General features: G+C 33.6%; 4 protein-coding genes across 9 annotated transcripts in view; 3 read left to right on the top strand and 1 right to left on the bottom strand.

Moving 5' to 3' along the window:
* The window catches only part of LOC135832831 (rho guanine nucleotide exchange factor osg-1), a 54,772-nt gene extending 43,941 nt beyond the window's left edge, over nt 1-10,831 (top strand). Inside the window, exons 13-20 of one of the 2 annotated variants that reach the window (XM_065346338.1) lie at nt 281-533; nt 846-965; nt 1,404-1,610; nt 1,687-1,754; nt 1,826-1,977; nt 8,505-8,676; nt 8,750-8,920; nt 9,012-10,831. In XM_065346338.1, the coding sequence (XP_065202410.1) occupies nt 281-533; nt 846-965; nt 1,404-1,610; nt 1,687-1,754; nt 1,826-1,977; nt 8,505-8,676; nt 8,750-8,920; nt 9,012-9,250 (1,382 nt within the window). In that variant the 3' untranslated portion in view covers nt 9,251-10,831. Of the gene's footprint in view, nt 1-280; nt 534-845; nt 966-1,400; nt 1,611-1,686; nt 1,755-1,825; nt 1,978-8,504; nt 8,677-8,749; nt 8,921-9,011 lie in introns of both variants that reach the window. The other variant, XM_065346337.1, reaches the window with a different exon arrangement.
* On the top strand, nt 1,984-8,175 carry LOC135832835 (speckle-type POZ protein-like). The gene is made up of 2 exons (XM_065346341.1): nt 1,984-6,829; nt 6,943-8,175. The coding sequence occupies exon 2, from the start codon at nt 6,943-6,945 to the stop codon at nt 8,023-8,025; it is 1,083 nt and encodes a 360-aa protein (XP_065202413.1). The 5' UTR covers nt 1,984-6,829; the 3' UTR covers nt 8,026-8,175.
* Nucleotides 10,832-13,192: 2,361 nt separating the features above from the next.
* On the top strand, nt 13,193-19,068 carry MICU3 (Mitochondrial calcium uptake 3). 5 transcript variants are annotated; one of them, XM_065346324.1, is made up of 14 exons: nt 13,478-13,607; nt 13,668-13,903; nt 13,986-14,105; nt 14,396-14,543; nt 14,614-14,724; nt 14,843-14,890; nt 15,283-15,365; nt 16,495-16,560; nt 17,274-17,342; nt 17,801-17,997; nt 18,089-18,217; nt 18,307-18,476; nt 18,554-18,711; nt 18,802-19,068. In XM_065346324.1, exons 3-14 carry the CDS (start codon nt 14,067-14,069, stop codon nt 18,877-18,879), a joined length of 1,296 nt encoding a protein of 431 aa, XP_065202396.1. In that variant the 5' UTR covers nt 13,478-13,607; nt 13,668-13,903; nt 13,986-14,066; the 3' UTR covers nt 18,880-19,068. The 5 variants fall into 5 exon arrangements, with proteins under 5 accessions (XP_065202392.1, XP_065202393.1, XP_065202394.1 ...); XM_065346320.1 differs by lacking the exons at nt 13,668-13,903; nt 13,986-14,105 and having other exon boundaries at nt 13,193-13,607; XM_065346321.1 differs by lacking the exons at nt 13,668-13,903; nt 13,986-14,105; nt 16,495-16,560 and having other exon boundaries at nt 13,193-13,607.
* A 662-nt stretch (nt 19,069-19,730) lies between these two features.
* On the bottom strand, nt 19,731-21,837 carry LOC135832824 (protein phosphatase methylesterase 1). The gene is made up of 9 exons (XM_065346325.1): nt 21,589-21,837; nt 21,339-21,519; nt 21,153-21,262; nt 20,833-21,078; nt 20,677-20,742; nt 20,477-20,609; nt 20,224-20,401; nt 20,025-20,154; nt 19,731-19,948 (listed from the first exon to the last, which is right to left on the bottom strand). The coding sequence occupies exons 1-9, from the start codon at nt 21,675-21,677 to the stop codon at nt 19,927-19,929; spliced, it is 1,155 nt and encodes a 384-aa protein (XP_065202397.1). The 5' UTR covers nt 21,678-21,837; the 3' UTR covers nt 19,731-19,926.

The raw sequence follows: 21,837 nt of genomic DNA, 5'->3' as shown, positions 1-21,837 counted from the left end.
ACCTATCCATTTAGGTACTTACATACGTAAATTTACCTATATACTTGATGTAGGAATTTTTCATTATACATATCTGCAGATAGGTGCTAGGTTTCTACGAATTTTAATGAAATTGCCCAGATATCAAGACATTTTGAAAAACGGGGGGATTGTACCCTGTACATTGTGAAAATGAAGAATTGTACGAACTCAAGTTTTTGGCCATAGCCCCTCGTCCCGGAATATTTTTCTAGTATGGTTGCATTTCTGCCAGACATTAATTGTGTTTTTACTTGAAAAGATGTGTCAGGCGATAGAAGATTGTGTCCTGAATTTTTAACATCAGTTCCTATTCGTAAAACACGCGCAGGATTGCAATTCACTTGCGCTACGGCTGCGTACAATCAACAAGACGTTTGGGTTTGTAATAGTGACGGTTTTGTCGGTCAGGTGTGCATTTTAAGCTTACATCCAGAGCCTGCAGTGACATCTTGTAACGGAGTTTGTAACGCTAGAATTTTATCCGTTACTTCCGTTCCAGTGTCACGAATTATGTAAGTGTGAACAGAAATACCTTATTATTACTATCACTTTTTGTGTACAATATTTCCAATTCTTTCTCTATGGGTAGGAAAAAACCGATTCCCTAGTCCTTCTCTATGTGCTTCAAAGTCTCGCGCCATATTTCTATTACATTAACAAATGCATGTGAAAAATTTCAGCCTGCTTGAGTTTTTTTTTTCATTCTTCTTGTTCTTCGCGCTTTAGTTAGAGATGCTATCTTTTTTCCATTTTTTTTGTCTGGTGTGTCTTTTATTGGGGAAAATTGTATTTTTCATGTTTCTATTTTGATGGTTTGTTTTCAGAGAGAAATTCAACGCTGATGCACAAACAGATTCCGTTAAAGGCGACTCCTATGAAGAAGTAAACGAAAGCATTCCATTAGATAATAACGAAGGCGATATTCCCGATATACATTTAGACAGGTTGGTATCTACGATCATCGATCAAGCACAGCTACTCGAGATTTTTCGAGAGAATCATAATCAAAGATAGAAATTAAGTGAGGTATTATGATCAAAAAGTACTCATACTACCATTATTGCTCGGCAGCTCGACTTCCATTATACCTAGAAATAAGAAAGCTCGTTGAGGTCTAATTGTCTCAAATTTGTACCTGGGACCTACTTCTTACACAGGTAAGTGGGCATGGTCTCTTTCGAAAGAATAGAGTTCTAGTTACAAATTGAAACCCCAACGAGCTCTCTAGGTGTGATTGGAGCCGAGCAATCAGGGTAGTACGAGTAGGTACTTTTTGATCATACCTCGTATACCTATAGCAGGTGGCTGATCACTCTATAATCAGTGCATATAGTTTTACTTACCTACTCGTTGATAATGTATTGTGAATTTTTCCGCAGTAGTTCATCAAGTGAAGATGAAGATGGCGAAGAAGAATTAAGCATAGAAGAATTGAAAATAACCGATAATTCCAATTCGGAAAATGGCGACTCGACGATGTGGTTGGGTACTGAAGACGGATACATCTATATTTTTAATTGTACAGATAGTTTAAGAGTTAAAAGAAACAAACAGAAGTATAAACATAATTCCGCGGTCTATTGCATTTTGTAAGTAGATATTACTTTTCCCTTTTTTCAGACGTGTTTCATAAATACAACTGTTTAAATGTTCGTGGTTTTTCAGGTACCATGATAAAAATGTATTCGTTTCATTAGCTGACGGTGAAGTTCATGTGTATAGCTGGAGTCCGGGTTAGAAAATTTTTTCACGTACGACCTGTGTTCTTAAAAGTACTTCTGGCTGTATTTTGGAATTTATTCAGTTTCAGGATGGAATCTTACCGATCCAGTTACTATCATACGAGTTGGATGTAAAACAACGCCTGCGCTACGTATGTTACTAGTTTGTGGAAAGTTATGGTGCATTTGCCATAATATAATCAAAGTTATAAGTTTCCAGACTCTGAAAGTTGAGGTACCTACCTATTTGTTGATTCTTTGATTATGTTTATAGAGAACTTTCTTTCGCTTACTATTAGACTTGGTTTAGCTTCATCATTCAAGGGTGAAGGTGAACAATTCCACAGCTCATATTTTTCTTGTAATATCTATCCGGTTTGAGTATGTTTGTGCAAGCAATCAGCACTTTCTTTGTTCAATAAGAGAACAAAATCGTTTTTGTTCCTTGTAAGCTAAATGAAGTTGATCATTCTATTTGGTTATATTTTATAGTTTATTTGACAGAATGGTTTTAATGTTGAAATACCTACCAAGAAATTGAAGTGATGCTCAGTTCGGTCACCTAAAGTAGAAAACTATAAATCTGTTTTAATTTTAAATTTAAAAAAAAAATACCTATACAGGGTGTCTGGTGAGTTGATGTCAAAACTTCAGATGAATTTTTGCTCAACTTACTTTGAAATTGAAGCCCGGGGTGACAACTCTATATTACTTTAGTTAAGCCCGGGGCTAAAAAAATTTTAAAATATAAAATTGAAAAAACGTCTTTATTTTGACCTTGGGAATTGGTAGTACTTCAGAAAATAAACAAATTTTGTCATTATGAACTTTTGTCAAACTTTGAATTTTGAAATGGAAGGGGCTAGAAGCAGAAATATTTGTTTGTTTTGAAATATTTACTTTTAAGATAATTGAATCAGTCATTTCAAAAACCCCATTCTGAACTTTTTAAAATTTTTCAGGAAATGAAAAAAACTGTTTGTGCGCTTTATTTTCATGGTATAACAGTAAACTTGTGCAGTAATTGATAGGTCTTATGATTACAAATATTTCTGTACCTTTACCAGAACTTGAAGTTTTGTAGACTGCGAGCAATTCCATTGTGAAATATGTGGAGTTATGGGGTTTTCGAAATGACTTTTTTTTAAAACCTGAAAAGTGACATGTAATCCTAGAAAATCCAGTAACTACAATACCCAAAATGATTGAGTATGGATTTTCATTCATTTATTGAAGTTATACCTGCAATCTACGATTCAATTAATTTAATGTACCTAATAAAGAAGCAACAAAAATGTTATCCATTTCCCGGCATAAATTAAAAAATTGAATTACGTTGATGTTCATGAAATTAATGTTCTTCGTTTGTCTTATAAAAAAATGATTTCAAAAACCCTGTAAATGCAGGAGTTATGGGGTTTTCGAAATGACAAACGCTGAAATACCTATGCACTTTTGAGCTACCTTCCAACTTTATCCGATAGAGCTCGCAAAGCACCATCAGAATCAGTGACAAACATAAAAACCCCTTAAATGATGATTTATGGGGTTTTCGAAATGACTGATTCAATTCTGTTTCTGACCCCTTCAATTTGAAAGTTGGGCAAAAATTCATAATGACAAAATTTGTATATTTTTCAAAGCAATACCCATTCCCAAGGTCAAACATGCGTTTTTCGCAATTTTTTTTAAGCTCGGTTGCCCCTACTTGTCTACATATATAACTTTTTTTTCAAGTCTGGTTAGGTATATCCGAATTTGAAGTTTTGACATCCACTTACCAGACACCCTGTAGGTATGTTTAGAAACAATATATGTTAACATGTAAAAAAAATTCGGTCGACGTTTTTTTTAAAACTCTCTCTTGAACGTACAAGAAATGATATCAAACATTTCATTTTTTAAAGTAGGTATTAAATTTAATGAAGTTAATTAAACAATTTCGAATTTTTGTTCAGTTTTGAGTTATAGATACAGATACATAATGTATGTACATTACATATAATTATTTTGAGTTGGGATTTGGGAAGCTTCTCTCTTTTCTTTTTTGAAAAGTTCAGTCTCACAAAATTTCAAGAATTAGGCTGAAAAAATCTTCACAAAGAAAAAATTGATATCTAGTTGGCACTTGATTTGTAAGATTTTTTATTGAGAGACAAATAAGAACTGAGAAAATAAACACGAATCTCTTTTGGTTTAATAATTATTTCCCCAAGAAGAAAAAATTAATTATTGTGCAAAAATCCATCGAAAGCGTCGACGCCTCGACGGTCGACGATCGAAAGTAAGAAAAAAATTTTGTCCCTTCAAATAATAAAGTAGGCAACTTGGCTTGAGCGGATCTCCCTTCCAGTTCTCCAGATGTTGGGTGGTGCTGGCGGGGTATGTTGTTGTATTATACATCGGTTTCTTATCATTCCTTATATTTTCATCTTAATATATCTCTTCGTCTTCCTATATCCAAATTATGTCCATATTTTGATTTTGTTTTTTGTGTCATCTTTGTGTAATTTCAAATTGTGGCAGTGTAAAAGCCATAAACGTGATTCAACGTATTGCTTTAGAATAGCGAAAATTACGTATTTGAAAATTAATTTTATGAAGATCAAGTACCAGAGGTGATCGCCACCCCGTTCCTCCCGATTGTGTATTTTCACCTATTTTCTCACCTGAAAACGATCCTATCAAATGGCAATTAGAATTTCATCCAGCAGTTGTGGATATGTTTCCAGCCGAATTCGGTCTTCTTTATGGATTTCATTCAAGTAAAGACGAGATTAAAACACGTGGCCCGGTATCAGGAGAATTTACACTATCGATAATAAATGCAGAAGGTGAAAATTTGAACATTTATCAACAGCATTTCACATTGAGTGAAGAAGATGATGAATTTTCTGGTTTGTTTGGTGAAAGTGAGATATACATGGATGTCACTTCACGCAATCACGTTTATATACCTAAACCTACTATTTTGACTGCGGATGGTAAACCTTTGAATGGCATATTATTGCCGAAGAAAAATCTTACCGTTACATGCGTGGTTAATTATTTCTATCATGACGATTTACTCGGTCTTATCCAACCCCGCAGTTTATTTTCGTTTGAAGCGTACAATCCTTTTGATGGTTTCGAAAAAGCCTTTCTAAATCTTGAGTCAAGCGATGTTACGATATCTGTCAATGGAAAGGAATACCCTGCTCATAAAATTATACTGTCGTCGCGAAGCAAAGTATTTGAAGCTATGTTCAAATACAGTATGAAGGAGAGTAAATCAAATCGTATTGAAGTGAATGATATCGACGAACAAGTTTTCTTAGAAGCTCTACGTTATATCTATACGGGCGAAGCTCATAATTTGAACACGCTAGCCCCTAAGTTGTTACGGGTAGCTGATCAATTTGATCTTGAGAAATTGAAAATCGTTTGCGGAAATGTGTTACTCGGAGAGCTATCTGTGGAAACGGCCGTAAATATTTTAATATTAGCCGATATGTGCAATGCGAAAGATTTAAAAAATTAGACGATCGAGTTTATAAAATCGAACTCGGAAGATGTTGCTAAAGTTACTGATTCTGAAGTCGAGAAAGAACTTCTATCTCGGCCTTATTTGTTGAAGATTTTAAATATTCCTTCGTTTTCCTAACGTTAGAAATAGCCCATAATTGAATGTACTCGTTACTCTACTGTCAAAGTGTCGACTGTCGTGCCTTGTGTGATTCAAGTGATTTTGTTTAATTCGAGTTTTAATTTTGTATTTCTGAAGCGTATCTGATTTCAATGCTTTTCATCTTTATTTACCATTACTTTTTATGTATGTAGTTATAAAAATTGTATTTCAATTTTCAAATTTGTATCTATGTACGCGTGTTTACAAAAATAAAAAAAAATATTCTTGAATCATGTTACCTATAGCTCATGTTGAATTTGATTTGTAATATAAAAGTAATAGGTATTGCAATGTTCAATATGGGAGAAAAATAATAACTTATATTGAAAGTCACGCTAGTTGAAAACATTTGAAAGTACAGAAAAAGAACTTAGTAGGTATTTGATGAAAAAGATAAAAAAAACTGAATTTTGAGGGGAAAATCTAAAAAATATCCAAAAGGTACACTAAAAAGTTGAAATAAATGGAGTGAATTGAAAACTTATGGTTTTAATTGAAAATGATATTTTATTCCATGGAAAAATTGGAAAAATGATGATAGGTGGGTAGATCATGGGTAGATAGAGATAAACATCGTTGACAAATGACAAATTTTTTATTTTTACTTATTTTATTTTTTTCGTTTTTTTCGAGAGATGAACGTTCTAAAAATATAAAAACCTATTGAATACTTCTTACTTACCTAACTTTAATTCTGAGAAAAAATTTTGCATTTTGATTTGATCATTTGACTAGATTAGATTTGACTTAAGACTGTACGTAACCTATTCACCTATTGTCTTATCTTATCGTCTTGCGATGCGCACATGTTATGAATAATCATGCAGAAATTTCAAATATGATTAACTTTAAGTATAACGGTTTCATTGAAAAACGACGGATGAACTTTTCAATCATTTTATTTTAAAATGTTTCAAAATTATCATTATTATAAACGAGCTTTTAGATAAAGGGTTAGATTTCGCCTGTGTAATATTTTCCTTTCCCTTTGGATGTTGTCCCTTGTCGGCCTTGTCCCTTTGCTATAGTTTCACTCAGGTGAAATCGGTGGACATCTTTTCGGCCATCTTTGGTGCAAAATGATGATTTCAGCCATAATCAGTCACAGCACAACAGCTGTTCGACAATGACGTCACTGTGACGAAAAGATGGCCACCGATTTTACCTGAGTGAAGCTATAGTGCCTTACCTTTGAACCTTTGGTGCATGCACAATTGCATACCGAAACACGCTGCACTCTTCGAATTTTGATTGGTTGTTTGTATTATCATTCTGTTTTGTGTTGTGACGAGTGTGTGTTTTTATACTAAGGCACTACTTCACTGAAGAATGAAGATAAAAGTTGTTGATGAAATAATGAATGAATGTTCGAATCTGAATATCCGCTGCTAGAAGATTCCAAGTAATAATATTTAATAATGTAAGTAGAGCATCATTATTAGATCATACAGTTTCTGATGAAAATACGTATACAAATCGTTATAGCTTATTAATAAATATGTACTTTATTTGAACTGTTCTTTGTTTTGCTAGATGTCAGACTCGCAGCATATCGGCACATTTTTCGCGACCATTGATAAAGTTAAAGCTTGTAATTTATCGTGGACCGTGCCGCTGTACGACGAGGATGACGAAGATGATGGGCTGCCTCTAATATCGCCATCTTTCTCACCTGAAAACGATTCTATAAAATGGGAAACATCGTTTTGGCAAGCAACTAGGAATGGTTGCAGACCCGAACTCGGTCTTTATTGTGATAGCGAAGACGAGATTAAAACACGTGGCCCGGTATCAGGAGAATTTACACTATCGATATTGAATGCAGAAGGCGCGAAGGTGGACATTCATCAACAGCATTTCATATTGCAGACAGACGCCGGTTTAGACTTCGAAAATGTTGGTGAAGTTTTTGAACTTTTGATTTTGACAGCGGATGGTAAACCTATGGACAATTTATCACTGCCGCCGGATGGAAATCTAACCATCATATGTATGGTTAATTATTTCTATCATAAAGATATAGATATTAACCATCAACGTAGTTTGTATTCTTTCGAAGCACTTCACAGTCCGCTTGATTGTTATGAAAAGTCCTTTCTGAATCCTAAGTTCAGTGATGTCACCATATGTATCAACGGGAAAGAGTACCCAAGTCATAAAGTTATACTATCATCGCGGAGTAAAGTGTTCGAAGCAATGTTTCAGCATGACTTGCAGGAGAACCAAACAAGTCGCATCCAAGTGAATGACATCAACGAAGTTGTTTTTTTAGAAATCCTGCGTTTCATCTATACGGGTAAAGTTGAGAATTTGGACTCTCTGGCCTCTGAATTGTTGCCAGTAGCTGATCGATACGATCTTCGGAAACTGAAAATTATTTGCGAAAATGCTCTAATCGGGAAACTATCCGCAAAAACAGCGGCAAGTATTTTAATATTGGCCGATATGTGCGATGCGAAGGATTTGAAAAATCAGACGGTCGAGTTTATAAAATCGCATTCTGAAGATGTGGTGAAAAATACGAATTTGGACCACAAGAAAGAACTGATATCTCGACCATATTTATTGAAGAATTTAAGCAAACATATTCGTTCACTTTTAGAGGTTGAGAAGTAAATGCTGCTGAATGTGTTTTACTGTTCGCGCGCCGTGTAATTTGAAAAATATCGTTTTTACGTTTCTAATGTTTTTTTAATGTTTCCAATGTAGTTTAGTCATAATTTTTTTCGTCTGAAAAACATTTGATGAATAAATAATGTTATTTAGCTGGGGAGCTTTATTTTTTTCTCTACTTATCGTCTATCTTCTCTTGTTTAAAATGATGCACTAATGTTGCTGCGCTGGATATCCCAACTTCTTTTACAAAGATTGTTCTTCTTGGCTTCACCTGCTAAAATCCCTTGAATGATTACCTACAAGGTTCTCCTATTATTTTTTTCAGACCTTTTTTACGCAGTAATCACCCCAATCGCGTAGAATAGGTAGATAATTACAAAGAAAGAAAGTTCTGTTCTGCCTGCGCTTACTTTTGTTCTGTAATGAGTATTTCCAAATACCAAATATGTGCCTACTGAATCAAATATTTTCCTTTTTAGAATTCCTTCACGTTGAATGAAAATAACAGAGCAATCACAGCAGTCGCAGTATTCGGTTACGGCGTATGGCTTTCGCTGCAGAATTCAGCGATGTTACGAGTCGTTCATGCCATCTCATGCGAAATCTTGGCTGAAGTCAATGTTACTCAGGCTGTTACTAAAATGCTATCAGGTGAAAAAAATTTACTCCAATTCTTGACGAATTTTCAATCGTTACTTTTGCTAATTTTCATTTTTGATTTAAGGTACCGATGACATTATTAGACAACATAAATCAGCCTGTTTACGTGTAACTGCGTTATTAGCGTGCAAAGATTTACTATGGATTGGAACCAGCGCAGGCGTCGTATTAACCATGTCTTTACCTGTGGTTAAACGTGATACGACAAAACTAACCAATATCCAACCTCCAATTGGTAAGCATTAATTATTTGTGAAACCACATAATGCCTTCAAATTGCTCCTTATGCAGTTTATATAAAATATAATATCTTCTTTGATATTCAGGTGTACCGCATGGACATACCGGACAAGTACGATTTTTAACTTCCGTAAAATGCACTAAAAATTACAATAACGCACGACGTTCTTCCAAAGCCGCGAGTAAAAAAAGTGTTCGAACCAAAACTTCGAAAATGTTGGTTATATCTGGAGGCGATGGATACGAAGATTTTCGTTCCAATTCTGTGCCTGAAGTCTCCGGTAGAGAAGATTCCACCAATCACTTGTTGATTTGGCGAGTTTAAGAGTTACACGATCTTTTTCTTTTCATCGTCTCGACTTCGACTTTTTATAATTTGTAATAACAAGACGTTCTGATCAATAGCTTTTTCATCGTACGTGCGTCTATGAAGTATTTTCAATTTTTTCGTGTACCTAGTAGGTACCTACCTATCTACTCATTTTTATTGCTCAACTATCCTGTCTTGTGTAATATGATGGTTAATTGTGCCTATGTTGAATTGATGTGAAATGGACGATCATGTCTTTCAAATATCATTTCAGTATTGTGGGACCATTTTAAAGTTGATTCCAAAAATTTTAACAGTATTTTATGATTTTTTTTCTTCTTTCAAATTAATTGGCCCTTTAAAATTGTATTATACATGTTATTGAGATCAAAATTTTTAAAAACCAACACTTGGTGAAATTCTTGTAATCATTGGTATGTTTTACATTATTCTAAATTTCTGAAAAAGATTAATTGTTTAGAAAACAATTTTCTACTTTTCTATTATTTTTTTTCTCGCAAAAAATCGTTCTAATTTTAGAGGATCCAAAAAGTATATCAACAGACAGAGTCGTAAGTGCTGAAACTCAGTTTTCGTCTACTTCCTGAACCAGTTTATGGTTGTTTCGAGTCCATCTGAAGTCTTCAAAAATTTTTTAGATTTTTCAGTTCTCAAAGAATACTTTTAAAGAAGTACCTATACTCTTCTAAAGCCATTGTACTCCTTTTTTAATTTTTTTGTACTCATTAGAAGTTTCCTTTAATGTAGGTACGAGTACTTGCATTTTAAATTCATTTAAACTGAAAATAATTTTTATAAAATTGAATAGGTATCAATTTTCCTCACATTCACAATATCTCACTCGTTGTATTTCAATACTACATATTTTTCGTGTTTTATAAAATCTTTTAAATTATCTATCAAATATGTATGTTAAAACGTAGAATTAAGTTTATTCTTGATGTTGTTTTGTTTTATTTTAATAATTGAAAAGTTAAACTTTTCTCGACTCTCAAAACACCTACTCGGAATATTCCTCATCGACAAATAAATTTTGTTTGAAAACAATTATGGGAAAAAATTTCGTTTTGCCTTCCACTTCAACTTTTAGGCCTATTTTCTCTGTGTGAATAACTTTTTTTTGACCCATTTCCAATCCAGGCGAGATAGGTCAGAATGGGTTTTATTGCTGAAAAAAAAAATATTTCTACGAATATTATATCATCTATGTACCTACCTACTACATATTACTTCATCATCATCTCTTGTGAAGATTATCGCGGATACTGTTTTTGTTTAAAACTCTTAAACATCTTATAATTAAGTTATAACCTAGATAATTTGTTGCATCTTTTTCGAATTCTTCCTTCATTTGTAAGTTGTGTAATTTTTAAATGATATCTGTCTATCTTTAATAAGCGTCGAACTTGAAAAATATCGTCCCGATTCTTTGTACTAATTCCGATAGGTGATCGTGAAACTTTTTCTCATAACATACCTATATCCATGTTTTTAATAAGTTTTTTTTTGTACAGTGTTGTAACGATTTTTTGTGTTATTAATTTGAATTAAATATTTTCAGTTAGTATTATGTCATTTGCGTTGATCATTTTTTCAGAACATTTTGCTCCTGCAAACTGATGTTTAGACAAACATATCTACATGAACTTGATAAGTGTTACATAGTTTCTGGGCGGAAGGCCTTATATTATATGTCTTATTTCTTTCCTGAAACATCTTGCATCTTCCGATTGCCGCTTTTTTAGAGGTTTTCAAAAATATTGAAAATTCAAAGAAGTCAAAAGTCAATAGGTAGGTACGTAGATTTTTTTTCAAATTTTCAATTTTTCAACCTCTCAAAAGAATTTCTAAAATAAAATATATACAAATACATTTCTTTTGAAAAAATGTATCTACTGACTAAGTATATTCTATGAAATTCTCAAAACTTTTGGACTACGCTCTCCGGAGAACGAGAATTTTGAATTTTGAGCACGTATGGAGATGGACACATTTCTCGGGATGGGGTCATGGGGTGGAGGTTCGTCCAACTCAAACATTTTTTGGGATGGTTTTACTTTTACATTTTACATCAAAACTAACATTTTGGTTTCGTCTTCGTCAAAATTGGAGAAAGAAAGTGCCGATTTCACCATCTTATCCTGAAAATTTAATAAAAGGGAAAGGCGAAAGGGGAAAGGCTCTTGAGTCTTGAAGAAAAGAAAAAGACAACCACGAAGACGGAAGATGACCAACACCACGTGTTCCAGTTCCACCGTCTCCACTCCCATCTAAAAAAAAAACCCTAATAAAATAATTTTGTATCAATCGGTATCAATCAGAAATGAAATCAGAATCAATCAATCAATTATTATTCAATCAATCTTTCGACAGTTTCGACCTGGTTTACCAGTAATTACAGAAATATCAAACTGGCTACAATTTGCGGCATTGGACTAATGTCCTGTAGTTTTAATCTAGGTCATTTTTGTTTCTCTATAGAGCATTGTCATATGGCGCAATGCGGGATAGTTTACCCTAGCGCCTGTGCCACGGTAGGACAACTTGGCCGGCACTACTATAGACGCATACGATTTCTCATGTAAAAAATGCAATTTTTTCGATTGTATGCGAGTTCGGGTGAACTTTCATGTAGTCTCAAATTAAAGGCAATAAAATTCTGTATCGATTGATCTTAAATTTTCATCATTTCGCGTAAAAATAACGATTTTATGAATACTTCTATTTTACTGATTTTCGAATACTACGTACGTCATCTTTAAACTATAAACTACTCGAAATTTTCAATGAGCACATATGTGTTTTGAATGATTAAAATGTTCAGAATTTTATCCTCTTTAAAATGAATTTTTCCCGAAAGCTCTACCTTTTACCGTTAAAAAGTTCTCGAAGCTTTAAGTTGCAAAAACCAGCTGCAGGCAGTAATTATTGAACTTTGAACTAAAATTAATCGAAATATTCAGTGAACACATAGGTATTTTAATGCAGAAAATTGTTTGTAATTTTATTTTCTTTAAAATGGGGGTTTCCCGAAAGCTCTGCCTTTTACCGTTCAAAAGTTCTTGAAGATCAAAGTTGCCAAAAGTTGTCACTGATCAATACCAAAATGAACTGATAGGTATTATATGTAGGTACTTACTCAGTGATGATACAATTTGACCACTTTCGGCAACTTTGATCTTCCAGAGTTTTTGAATGGTAAAAGATAGAGCTTTTGGTACAAATAAGTAGGATAAAATTACGAACGTTTTGTTGTATTAAAATACCTATGTGTTCGCTGAAAATTTCGGTTAATTTCAGTTCAAAGTTCAATACTTATACTGCTCGCAGCTGGTTTTCGCCTTGTTTTTGCAACTTCAAGCTTCGAGAACTTATGAACGGTAAAAGGCAGAGCTTTCGGGAAACCCCCATTTTAAAGAAAATAAAATTACAAACAATTTTCTGCATTAAAATACCTATGTGTTCACTGAATATTTCGATTAATTTTAGTTCAAAGTTCAATGATTACTGCCTGCAGCTGGTTTTTGCAACTTAAAGCTTCGAGAACTTTTTAACGGTAAAAGGTAGAGCTTTCGGGAAAAATTCATTTTAAAGAGGATAAAATTCTGAACATTTTAATCATTCAAAACACATATGTGCTCATTGAAAATTTCGAGTAGTTTATAGTTTAAAGATGACGTACGTAGTATTCGAAAATCAGTAAAAATAGAAGTATTCATAAAATCGTTATTTTTACGCGAAATGATGAAAATTTAAGATCAATCGATACAGAATTTTATTGCCTTTAATTTGAGACTACATGAAAGTTCACCCGAACTCGCGTACAATCGAAAAAATTGCATTTTTTACATGAGAAATCGTATGCGTCTATAGTAGTGCCGGCCAAGTTGTCATCCCTTGGCACAGGCGCTAGGGTATGCAGCAATTTTGTAAATGCTCTATGCGTTGACAAGTTCATTATCAGTTGTTATCATCGTAAATAAAAAATAAAAATTGCGTAATTGAAAATATTTTCTAAGTTTGGTCGTTTGCTTAAAAATGTATACTTTCCCATAATAATCCGCCGTTAACAATTTTCAAAAGTCTATGAGTGAGTAAAACTACAACTTTTCGCAATAGTTTTTCAGCAATGTCGTTACCTGTTAGAACAATCAATGTGTTACGAATCGCGAAAAAGTTTCCATCCAAAGGATTACAAGCAGAAGTCCGAAGACATTTTGGAACCACGAATAAACATTCGTTCAATCCTTGGATAAAATATCTCGGCATCGCAGCATCATGCGGAATTGGATACACGACATGGATCACGTACAGAAACACGGCGACAGTTCATGCTTTTAAATTGAAGAAGGTTAGTAATGGATATAATTAGGATGATATTATTTGAAAAATTATGTATTCGTTTGTGAAGATACCTGTTGGTGGTATTCCCTGAATTTCATTCATTCGAATCAGCTGAGAGTAAACATTCCCAAGACATCATTCTGAAACGGTGACGTTATTCATCTTCCTGCGAATTACATATTAACGTATCGACATCGACGAGTATTTCACCTCAAGTTTGTCCCTGTCACCTGCTCGAACTGACACAGGAAAATGAAATGAAATACTACGTCAAGCTACCGCATCGAATCGGTTACTTTGAATGTACGTTGCAAGCTGCGAATTCTAAAGTTGAGTCGCGGTCGTTGACCCGATTTTGAATATTGCCAAATTCTTCCACATATAGGTACATACATAAAACTTTAGTCGATGGATAGCTGCGTTTATTTTTCCCACTCTATTGAAGAAAACTACGAATCTGAATTAAATGCCGATGATGAAGATTATAGTTTGTTATGATTTAAAGGTATGATGATTTCAGTTTGTTGAAGGTGTGGTTTTTGTTTATCGATGTGGATAGGATAGGAATCTTTTTCACTGGCCCTATGTAATTTAGTGGTTGGTTTCAAGAAAATTAGTTGGCCTATTTTTCGGTTTCCAATTTTATTGAGTTCGAATTGAATTAACATAGAAGTTATCATCCTATTCAAACTTGTCTCACTACCTACTTAGGTGAAAAAGTATCTAAGGAATTTCAAGTAGCATTCTAACTTATTTGAACAGTTGAATAATTTATATTTACGTTTTCGTTTGCAGAAAGACAAAGACGAAGAGTTCTCTAAAGATGTGAAATTAACGTCGAGGGAACGTCATTTCATTAAGTTTGCATCGGTCGAATACGATGGCCAAATCTACATGACACCTCAAGATTTCTTGGAATCGTTCGTCGAGGAAGAACCAAGACGTAAGTGATTACTCATCGTTGACGAAATTACGAAAACTAAATGTTATAATTTCGTATGTATACGATGTAGCACGACTGAAACGACGAGGGATTGCCAATAAAGAACTGGATGAGATCAAAAACGCTACGCCGATGCTGAGAAAAGGTTCCAGCAAGTTGTTCAGAGCGCTCAGAGATAAAGGTAGATCGTTATTTTTTTGAAAAAAAGATGTTTGCAGTGTTTATATACCTTCTTAATGTAGCGATGGATTCATAGAATTTACTTATTTCCACTAATATTTTATTTTCCTTTTGTTCAGGAATTATTTCGTATACGGAATACTTATTTTTGCTGTCTATTCTTACGAGTAAGTTGCTGAGTAAATCATAATACTATCTACCTTTTACATGACGTCCTTAAATTCGGATCGTTGATGTCAAAACCTACTAAATATTCATAGAAGAATAGCAAAACGCACGGTGTTAATCATCTATGTGACTTTTGAGATCTTTTTTGCCCTTGTTAGCTTTTGACTTGTTGATTCCCAAATAACAAATTCAATTCCAATTTTCAACAAAGATTCAAATAACTACAGCATTAGACGTATTGAACTGCAAAGTACCTACATAGGTACCTAAACTTTCAATTTTGAATCTTATTAAGTAACAGTTGATATTTTTTTTCAAACAACGCGAAGTAGCCATTTTTGTTTTCAATATTACATAATGTTTCTAAGCAATCAAAATATATTTTCAACAGAACCAGAAACTGGATTTCTGATCGCATTCAACATGTTCGACACAGACGGCAACCAGAAAGTCGACAAAGAAGAATTTCTAGTGGTGAGTTAATTTTGCAAAAAGTTTCTAAAAATTTCAATCATTCTTTTTACACACACGCTGCGCAGTAGCCACCATTTCGCCGATTATGATTTTTATTTGCGACACATTTTCATACTTTTTATTCTCTTGATTTTCCAAACGAAAATCATTTCTTCAAGTAGTACTGATGTTGAAATTTGATATAGGTGTTTTGCATGATTTGCACGTATGTTAGTTTTTTTTTTCAATTGTTCAAGCATCGAGTTTCATGTTGTATCAGACGATCTATTGATACGAAATGCAGAAAAATTGATCGTCATTTTAATCATTCGAATGGATTTAATATCATCAAGGCTAATTTGGGAAATTCATGTGATGTGTTCTAACATAGATTGTATCCGACACTCTTCTACTGCCTCTTGAAAGTATTTTGACAAATTTTGCGTCATACACCACTTTTATGTACAATTCTGAAGGAAGAAGAATGATCAATTTTTTAGTAATATCAACCATATTCTAAACTATTTGATACCGTTGGTACTTTCCAGGTTATCAATAGTATCGATACTAAATTTAAAATGCTTTGAATTTTCACACTTTTCACGGTGAAAGACTGAGAGACGTTCACAGCATCTGAAAATTTCATTATAAGGGAAATAAGCCGACTTGGTCTATAAAAGATGCATGTAGGCCTACATGAAACAAAACATGAAGTTTTTTAAATTGAGAATGCTGATTAGTCATGAGCCAAAATTCTGTGGTAAGTTACTGTTGGTCAATGTACCTATGTAGTTGATCTTGATAATTTCGATACCGCATTTTGATCATCATTTGATATCAAAATTTTCAGTTGGAGACATTTTTTTGTTACCAAATTCAAGTTTTTTTTTCTGAAGATGAATTCTTTCTAGTATGATTAGTCGTTCAAATACTTTCAAGTTTCAAGATGAAGTATCAAGTGAGGATGTGGAACTGTGCATTGTGGGGTTGTGCGGTTATGAAATAGTAAACGAATTGCTATGGAATTCATGCACACGTTGCAGTAAAATATACTTGTAATCGTACATGTTTGCATGCTGCAAAAAACACATTGAGAAGCTCTTTAGATTTTTTTTTCATTTTTTTTATTTATTCGTCGACTGCGTTATAGATTTTGCACTTGTTAAGCGGCGACATCAGAGCTCGAGCTGCAGTCAATGATGAAATGAAACAAGCAGTGAGTGTTTGTTGTTTTATTCTTAAGAAAATTAATGCGATGGTGGTGGATTTTAATCAAAGTGCTCGTAAATATGTGTACTTGTATTCTTTCGATCAATCAACAGTTGACCGGTTGATTGATCCTATCCTTTTCTAACTAAGGTGAAGGACTGAAGGTAATTGTAATACCTATACTTGTAATTATCTTAATGAATTGTTAATAACCTTGCAGACAGGTGAGTCGAAGCAACATAACCGAAATTTTTCATTAGCATGAGATGGATTTTGGTTTTAATATTTTTATACTTAAATATGTGAATGAAATTTACTTACCTGGGTACCAACTTGTCATGAACTGATATGCAAAGACCGGTGCCTGGTTGATTATGAAATAGTATAACAGCATGTATTGGTGTCCTGTTACTAAGTTGAATCATATTACAATTAATTACTTTGTATAAAAATGAATAGGCATCAACAATGATGAAAACAGTAGTAAACAATGAACCATCTTGAATTATTCTAGTCCTCTGACTTGATTTGGTTATGTTGCTCTTATCAAAAAAACGCACATGTAGCTACTCGTACTAGCTACTAAGTACCAACCTGTATAAAATTACTCAGGCGAATGAAGAGCACTATTATTGTACTATTTTGCACAAGCTATTACGTAGGCTAATTTCGTTGAATAAATTAACTGATTTTTTTCATTTAAATTTGTACTCGTCTCAGCTAATGAAGTTCTCATTAAATAGCAGTCCGTCAATGAAAACTGAAAACCACGGCAAAAGTTTTTTTTCCGTAAGTGAATTTTAAGTACGTGGTGCTGAAATGTGTGTGGCTTTGAATGTGTTACCCGTTTGAATGAATTTTCTGGTTAGAAATCGTATAGATATCATGATAATCTACTCTATTTTTAATCGAATAGGTACCTAACAAAATAAAAATATGTTGGTATATTTTGAAGTAGATCGATTTACATTTTCTGTAATTTGATTTAGTTTGAATATCACGCTTCGAAAGCTTCTTATTGATTTTTATTTTGTTTGATTTGAAATTGTTCTTACTTTAATTACTTATTAACGAATTATTAGCGATTAACTGACCGCATGAATTAAATGCTGCCGCTTAATAGAATGCAGCGGCATAGGTATAATGAAAGGTAAAAGTCTCAGTTGTTCGTAGGAATATATGAACCTAGAATGAGGATCAGTTGATGGAAAGTTGTCAATACCTAATTGTTATTCGTGAAATTACAGATGGAAAAAATCTTCAGTTTGGCTTGGGCTGATAAACATGGCTCGAATGCCATTGGAAGTAATGATACACTGAATCAGAATACAGCTTTAGATGGAGGCCAGAGCTTACAACGTAAAAATTTAGTCGATACTACTTTGCTGATTCATTTCTTTGGCAAAAAAGGAAACATTACTTTACAATATGAAGATTTCAGAAGGTTCTACAAATATAATATATTATTTATTTTTTAATTATGATTTTTTTTTGAATCGTATGTTCATGCAGTAAATTATTCTTACCTATAACAGATTTATGGAGAATCTTCAAACCGAAGTATTAGAAATGGAATTCCAAGAATTCGCCAAAGGTGGTAATACCATTAACGAGATTGATTTTGCCAGAATACTTCTTCGATATACTCACCTTGATCCGAAATTGTTAGTTTAGTCATTATTTATGATGATGAAGAAATTAACCTTTTCTGACTTGTTGTAATCTGGTTCAAATTCAATTGTTCATTTTTCAGGTGCAATATGTACTTGGATAGACTGCTGAATAGATTAAAGGAAAATGAAGGTATTCCGCCAGGTATTACGTTTCCAGAATTCAAAGTATTCTGTCAATTCTTAAACAATCTGGAAGATTTTACGATTGCCATGCGAATGTACACGTTGGCGGATCACCCGATATCAAAAGGTTCATACACTTCAATAAAATAAGGATCCAGCGCTAGGAAAATTTCATTAATGTTTTGTGCCCTTGATATTCTGCAGAGGAGTTCCATCGAGCGGTGAAAATCTGCACCGGAACCAGCCTTAGTAAACACTTGGTTCACACGGTGTTCGCCATATTTGATGAAGATGGCGATGGCCAACTCAGTTATCGAGAATTTATTGCCATTATGAAAGACAGACTACACAGGGGATTCAAAGTAAACTTTCAAATGTCTATCGGTCTATGTTGACTCAATTTTTACTTTTAGAATTTGGATTAATCAATGATCTCTGTGTCTTGTTTTCAGTCTCATACTAAAGGAGAAGGATGGGAAGCATTCAAAACGTGTATTAAGCAAGAGATAAAATCTCCTGTTGCCAGATAATTTAATACCGCGCTTAAAAATTTATTGTTACCTCAATTTTTTTGTTATTTTCTTATCAAATTCTCGTTTGCTATTACTTAATCTCATATCTTTTTCTGTTGCTTTTGTATGTACTTGTTATTTGTAATTTCATTTCGCTATAATGTTATGTGCAATCTAATAATAAAAATACTCATTTCAAGCGTTTAATTCGTCATATCTTTTAAAAAATGAAAGTGTTGTCAACTTCGGAAGCATTTCACATCTGACTGGAATCAGTTTTCAGCTCGCTTTTCTGATCGAGTCAGTTGAAGTCGGCCATCAAAAACATTTTGAGCCTCACTTTAGAAAAAAAGAAGGCCTTTCAGGGAATTCAATAATGAAAGTTAACTCCTTTCTCTTAATCTCACTTCTTATGAGACTTCAAAACACAACCTTTTGAATTTCTAGAATAAAATCGATTTTCATCAGTTTTTTTCACAAGGATGGAAAAAATCCAATTCAGTACCTTGATGTTCGTAATCGTTTGTCTTGTTGGATTTCTTGCTGTGAACTACGAGTTACCTAGTATTAACAAAATCAATCGAACAATTTAATTACAATTATTATAATTTTTTAAAAATTAGGCTGATATTTTCATTTTTAAATTGACAATACTTCAAAATGAGAAATTATACAATGAGGCTCTTAATTATACATATTTACAATTTGTTTTACAATATCTTCAATTGAAAGTTTTATATTCTGCGATAAAATAGAAATAATCACAACGTTCATCAATACTTCTAGTGTAACTTTCTAATATCACATTCACCTTTCATTGAAAATACACACTCGTTAATTACCGGTAATAAAGGAAAAGAAGCAATCCATCGAGGGAAAAAATTATAATTTCGTACTTCACGAATACATCCAGGGAAGTTATGCAACGAAAGAATGAAACAAAAGGGTAAATGCAATAGGCAAAGAGTCAAACTCTTCTTTGATTAACACAACCATAATTACTTTTTGTCTCGATTGAACACATGGAAATTGTTCGTTTGTTTTCTAACAGAAATTAAAGAATGTTCAACAAGCCGGCAGGAACACTCTAGAACATGAAAATTAAACACAGAGTAAGAAAAATGAAAAAAATAACGTAGTCGACTAAACAAAAATATTAATACCGAAAATTTTCTTTAGGCTGAGAGAACTTGTTGCGAACAATGAAATTGGCTACTATTTCGGCTACTTGACCGGGTTCATCTTCATGTACCGCATGGCCAACTTTGGTAAGAACATGCATCGCAAATTTACCTATAATCGATACGAATGCGAATTACAAAACACAAACCGAATGTGGATTTTACTTTGAAATACTATTACCTTGCATTTGTCCAACGGTCAAATTTTTGTCTAGACGATCAATATTAGCTAGTAAGAGTAATTTCTGAGCTCTCGAACTTAAAAATATATTTGAAAGACCTTGGAACCAACCGCGCCAATATTTCTCCGTTTTGCACAAGTCGATTCTCCAAGTGTATTTACCACCGGGAGCTTTCACCTATTTGAACAATAATTTTTCATATTTTTTATTTTTATAATTTTAAAAAATGATGCTCGAGAACAAAATACCAACTGGAACTTTGAATTCAGCCTCGTCCTCTTGAATCGTCTCAGGAACAATTGCAGGCCGCATGACATCAGGTTCGTCGACTGATCCCGGAGGAGTTGAAGGTTCCTCACAAGCTGCCAAGACCCCTGTTTCCGCACTAAACGAGAAATTTCATGATAATTTGTGGTCACAAAAGTCAGTCTACTCTTGACACAATTACTTACTTTTTTATTTGACCGGGTACCGATACTTGGGCTGATTCAACGTTCTTAACTTGACCATTAAATAAACTAAAAAAGAAAAATGAATTACATTTTAAGAAAAATTATATTTTAATGCAACAATACATGAAAAAAAAAATGAAAATACAAATTTGTTACCTCCAAGAAATCGCGTCTTGAATTGATTTAAACGAAGTAGGCCGGCTTCTTAGAAATGATTGCATGCTAGCTAGTGCATCCACTGCAGTTCCTTCGACTACGTCAATTACTATTAATCCAATTACTGTATCGATCAGATGGTTATACGTTGTATGAATGGCTATTGCACCTCCCATGCTATGGCCCATTAAAATTATCGGCGGGGGAGTTTCGGGATACAGAGCTGTGATTACATCGCCGACATCCCTATAAATGAAATTACAGTGTTAGACGTGGAATACAGGTGGTTTGAAAAAAATTAAAGCAATAAATGAACATACTTAGCCAAAGTAACTTCTGATAAATCGTCGTCATTGGTTGTTGTTGTGCTACCATGTCCTCTCAAATCTATGGCTAATATTTGACAGTCGACCATCGAGTAAATTTCTTTCTAAACATTTCGTAGCATTAATTATTCGAGAATATTTGTAGCGTTTATTATCGTACGTGCTAGGTCAATTACTCACGGCGAATAAAGACCAAGTTAATCCGCTGTATCCACCGCCGTGAAGTAGTACTAAAAGTGGTCCGGAATCACCGAGAGTGTAAACATTGAAACTGTTTTCTTCCACTTCAACTTTACGACAATCTGTGAAATATTTGTCCCAGGAAATTGGCACGAAATCTTCTGCCTGCCTCATTCTACCTCTGAAAAAGTAGTAATAAGGGGAATAAATACAGAAATTTGAAATTACTCGGAAAGCTGAAAGTACAAACCTGGGTCCCTGTGTTCTTCTTGGGATTGGAGGTAGTAGTTTTGAAGGGTGAACTTTTGATGCCAAAACCTCTTTGCGTAAGGAAGACATTTCTGAGACTTTTAAACAATCTCAGTCTCAATTTTCACACACAAAAACTGATTCTGTATTCGGTAATTTGCAGAAAATTGGTTGCGTTCCGCTAAGACTTTCGGAATTCGGAAAATCGATTTATCAGAAACACTTGAAAAAAAAATAAAAACAAAAAACA

Source organism: Planococcus citri, chromosome 1 (genome assembly GCF_950023065.1).
Source record: "Planococcus citri chromosome 1, ihPlaCitr1.1, whole genome shotgun sequence".
In the NCBI taxonomy this organism is placed as follows: domain Eukaryota; kingdom Metazoa; phylum Arthropoda; class Insecta; order Hemiptera; family Pseudococcidae; genus Planococcus; species Planococcus citri.
This window is presented reverse-complemented; position numbering and strand designations above follow the sequence as displayed.

Excerpts from the sequence above, each read along its gene's own strand:
- LOC135832835 (XM_065346341.1), top strand. The coding sequence starts at position 6,943 with ATGTCAGACTCGCAGCATATCGGCACATTTTTCGCGACCATTGATAAA.
- MICU3 (XM_065346320.1), top strand. The coding sequence starts at position 13,386 with ATGTCGTTACCTGTTAGAACAATCAATGTGTTACGAATCGCGAAAAAG. Across the intron at positions 14,725-14,842 it reads CAGAGCGCTCAGAGATAAAG|GAATTATTTCGTATACGGAA; the intron begins GTAGATCGTTAT and ends CCTTTTGTTCAG. Across the intron at positions 17,343-17,800 it reads ACGGCAAAAGTTTTTTTTCC|ATGGAAAAAATCTTCAGTTT; the intron begins GTAAGTGAATTT and ends GTGAAATTACAG.
- LOC135832824 (XM_065346325.1), bottom strand. The coding sequence starts at position 21,677 with ATGTCTTCCTTACGCAAAGAGGTTTTGGCATCAAAAGTTCACCCTTCA. Across the intron at positions 21,520-21,588 it reads AGAAGAACACAGGGACCCAG|AGGTAGAATGAGGCAGGCAG; the intron begins GTTTGTACTTTC and ends CTACTTTTTCAG. Across the intron at positions 20,610-20,676 it reads GTACCCGGTCAAATAAAAAA|TGCGGAAACAGGGGTCTTGG; the intron begins GTAAGTAATTGT and ends TTTCTCGTTTAG.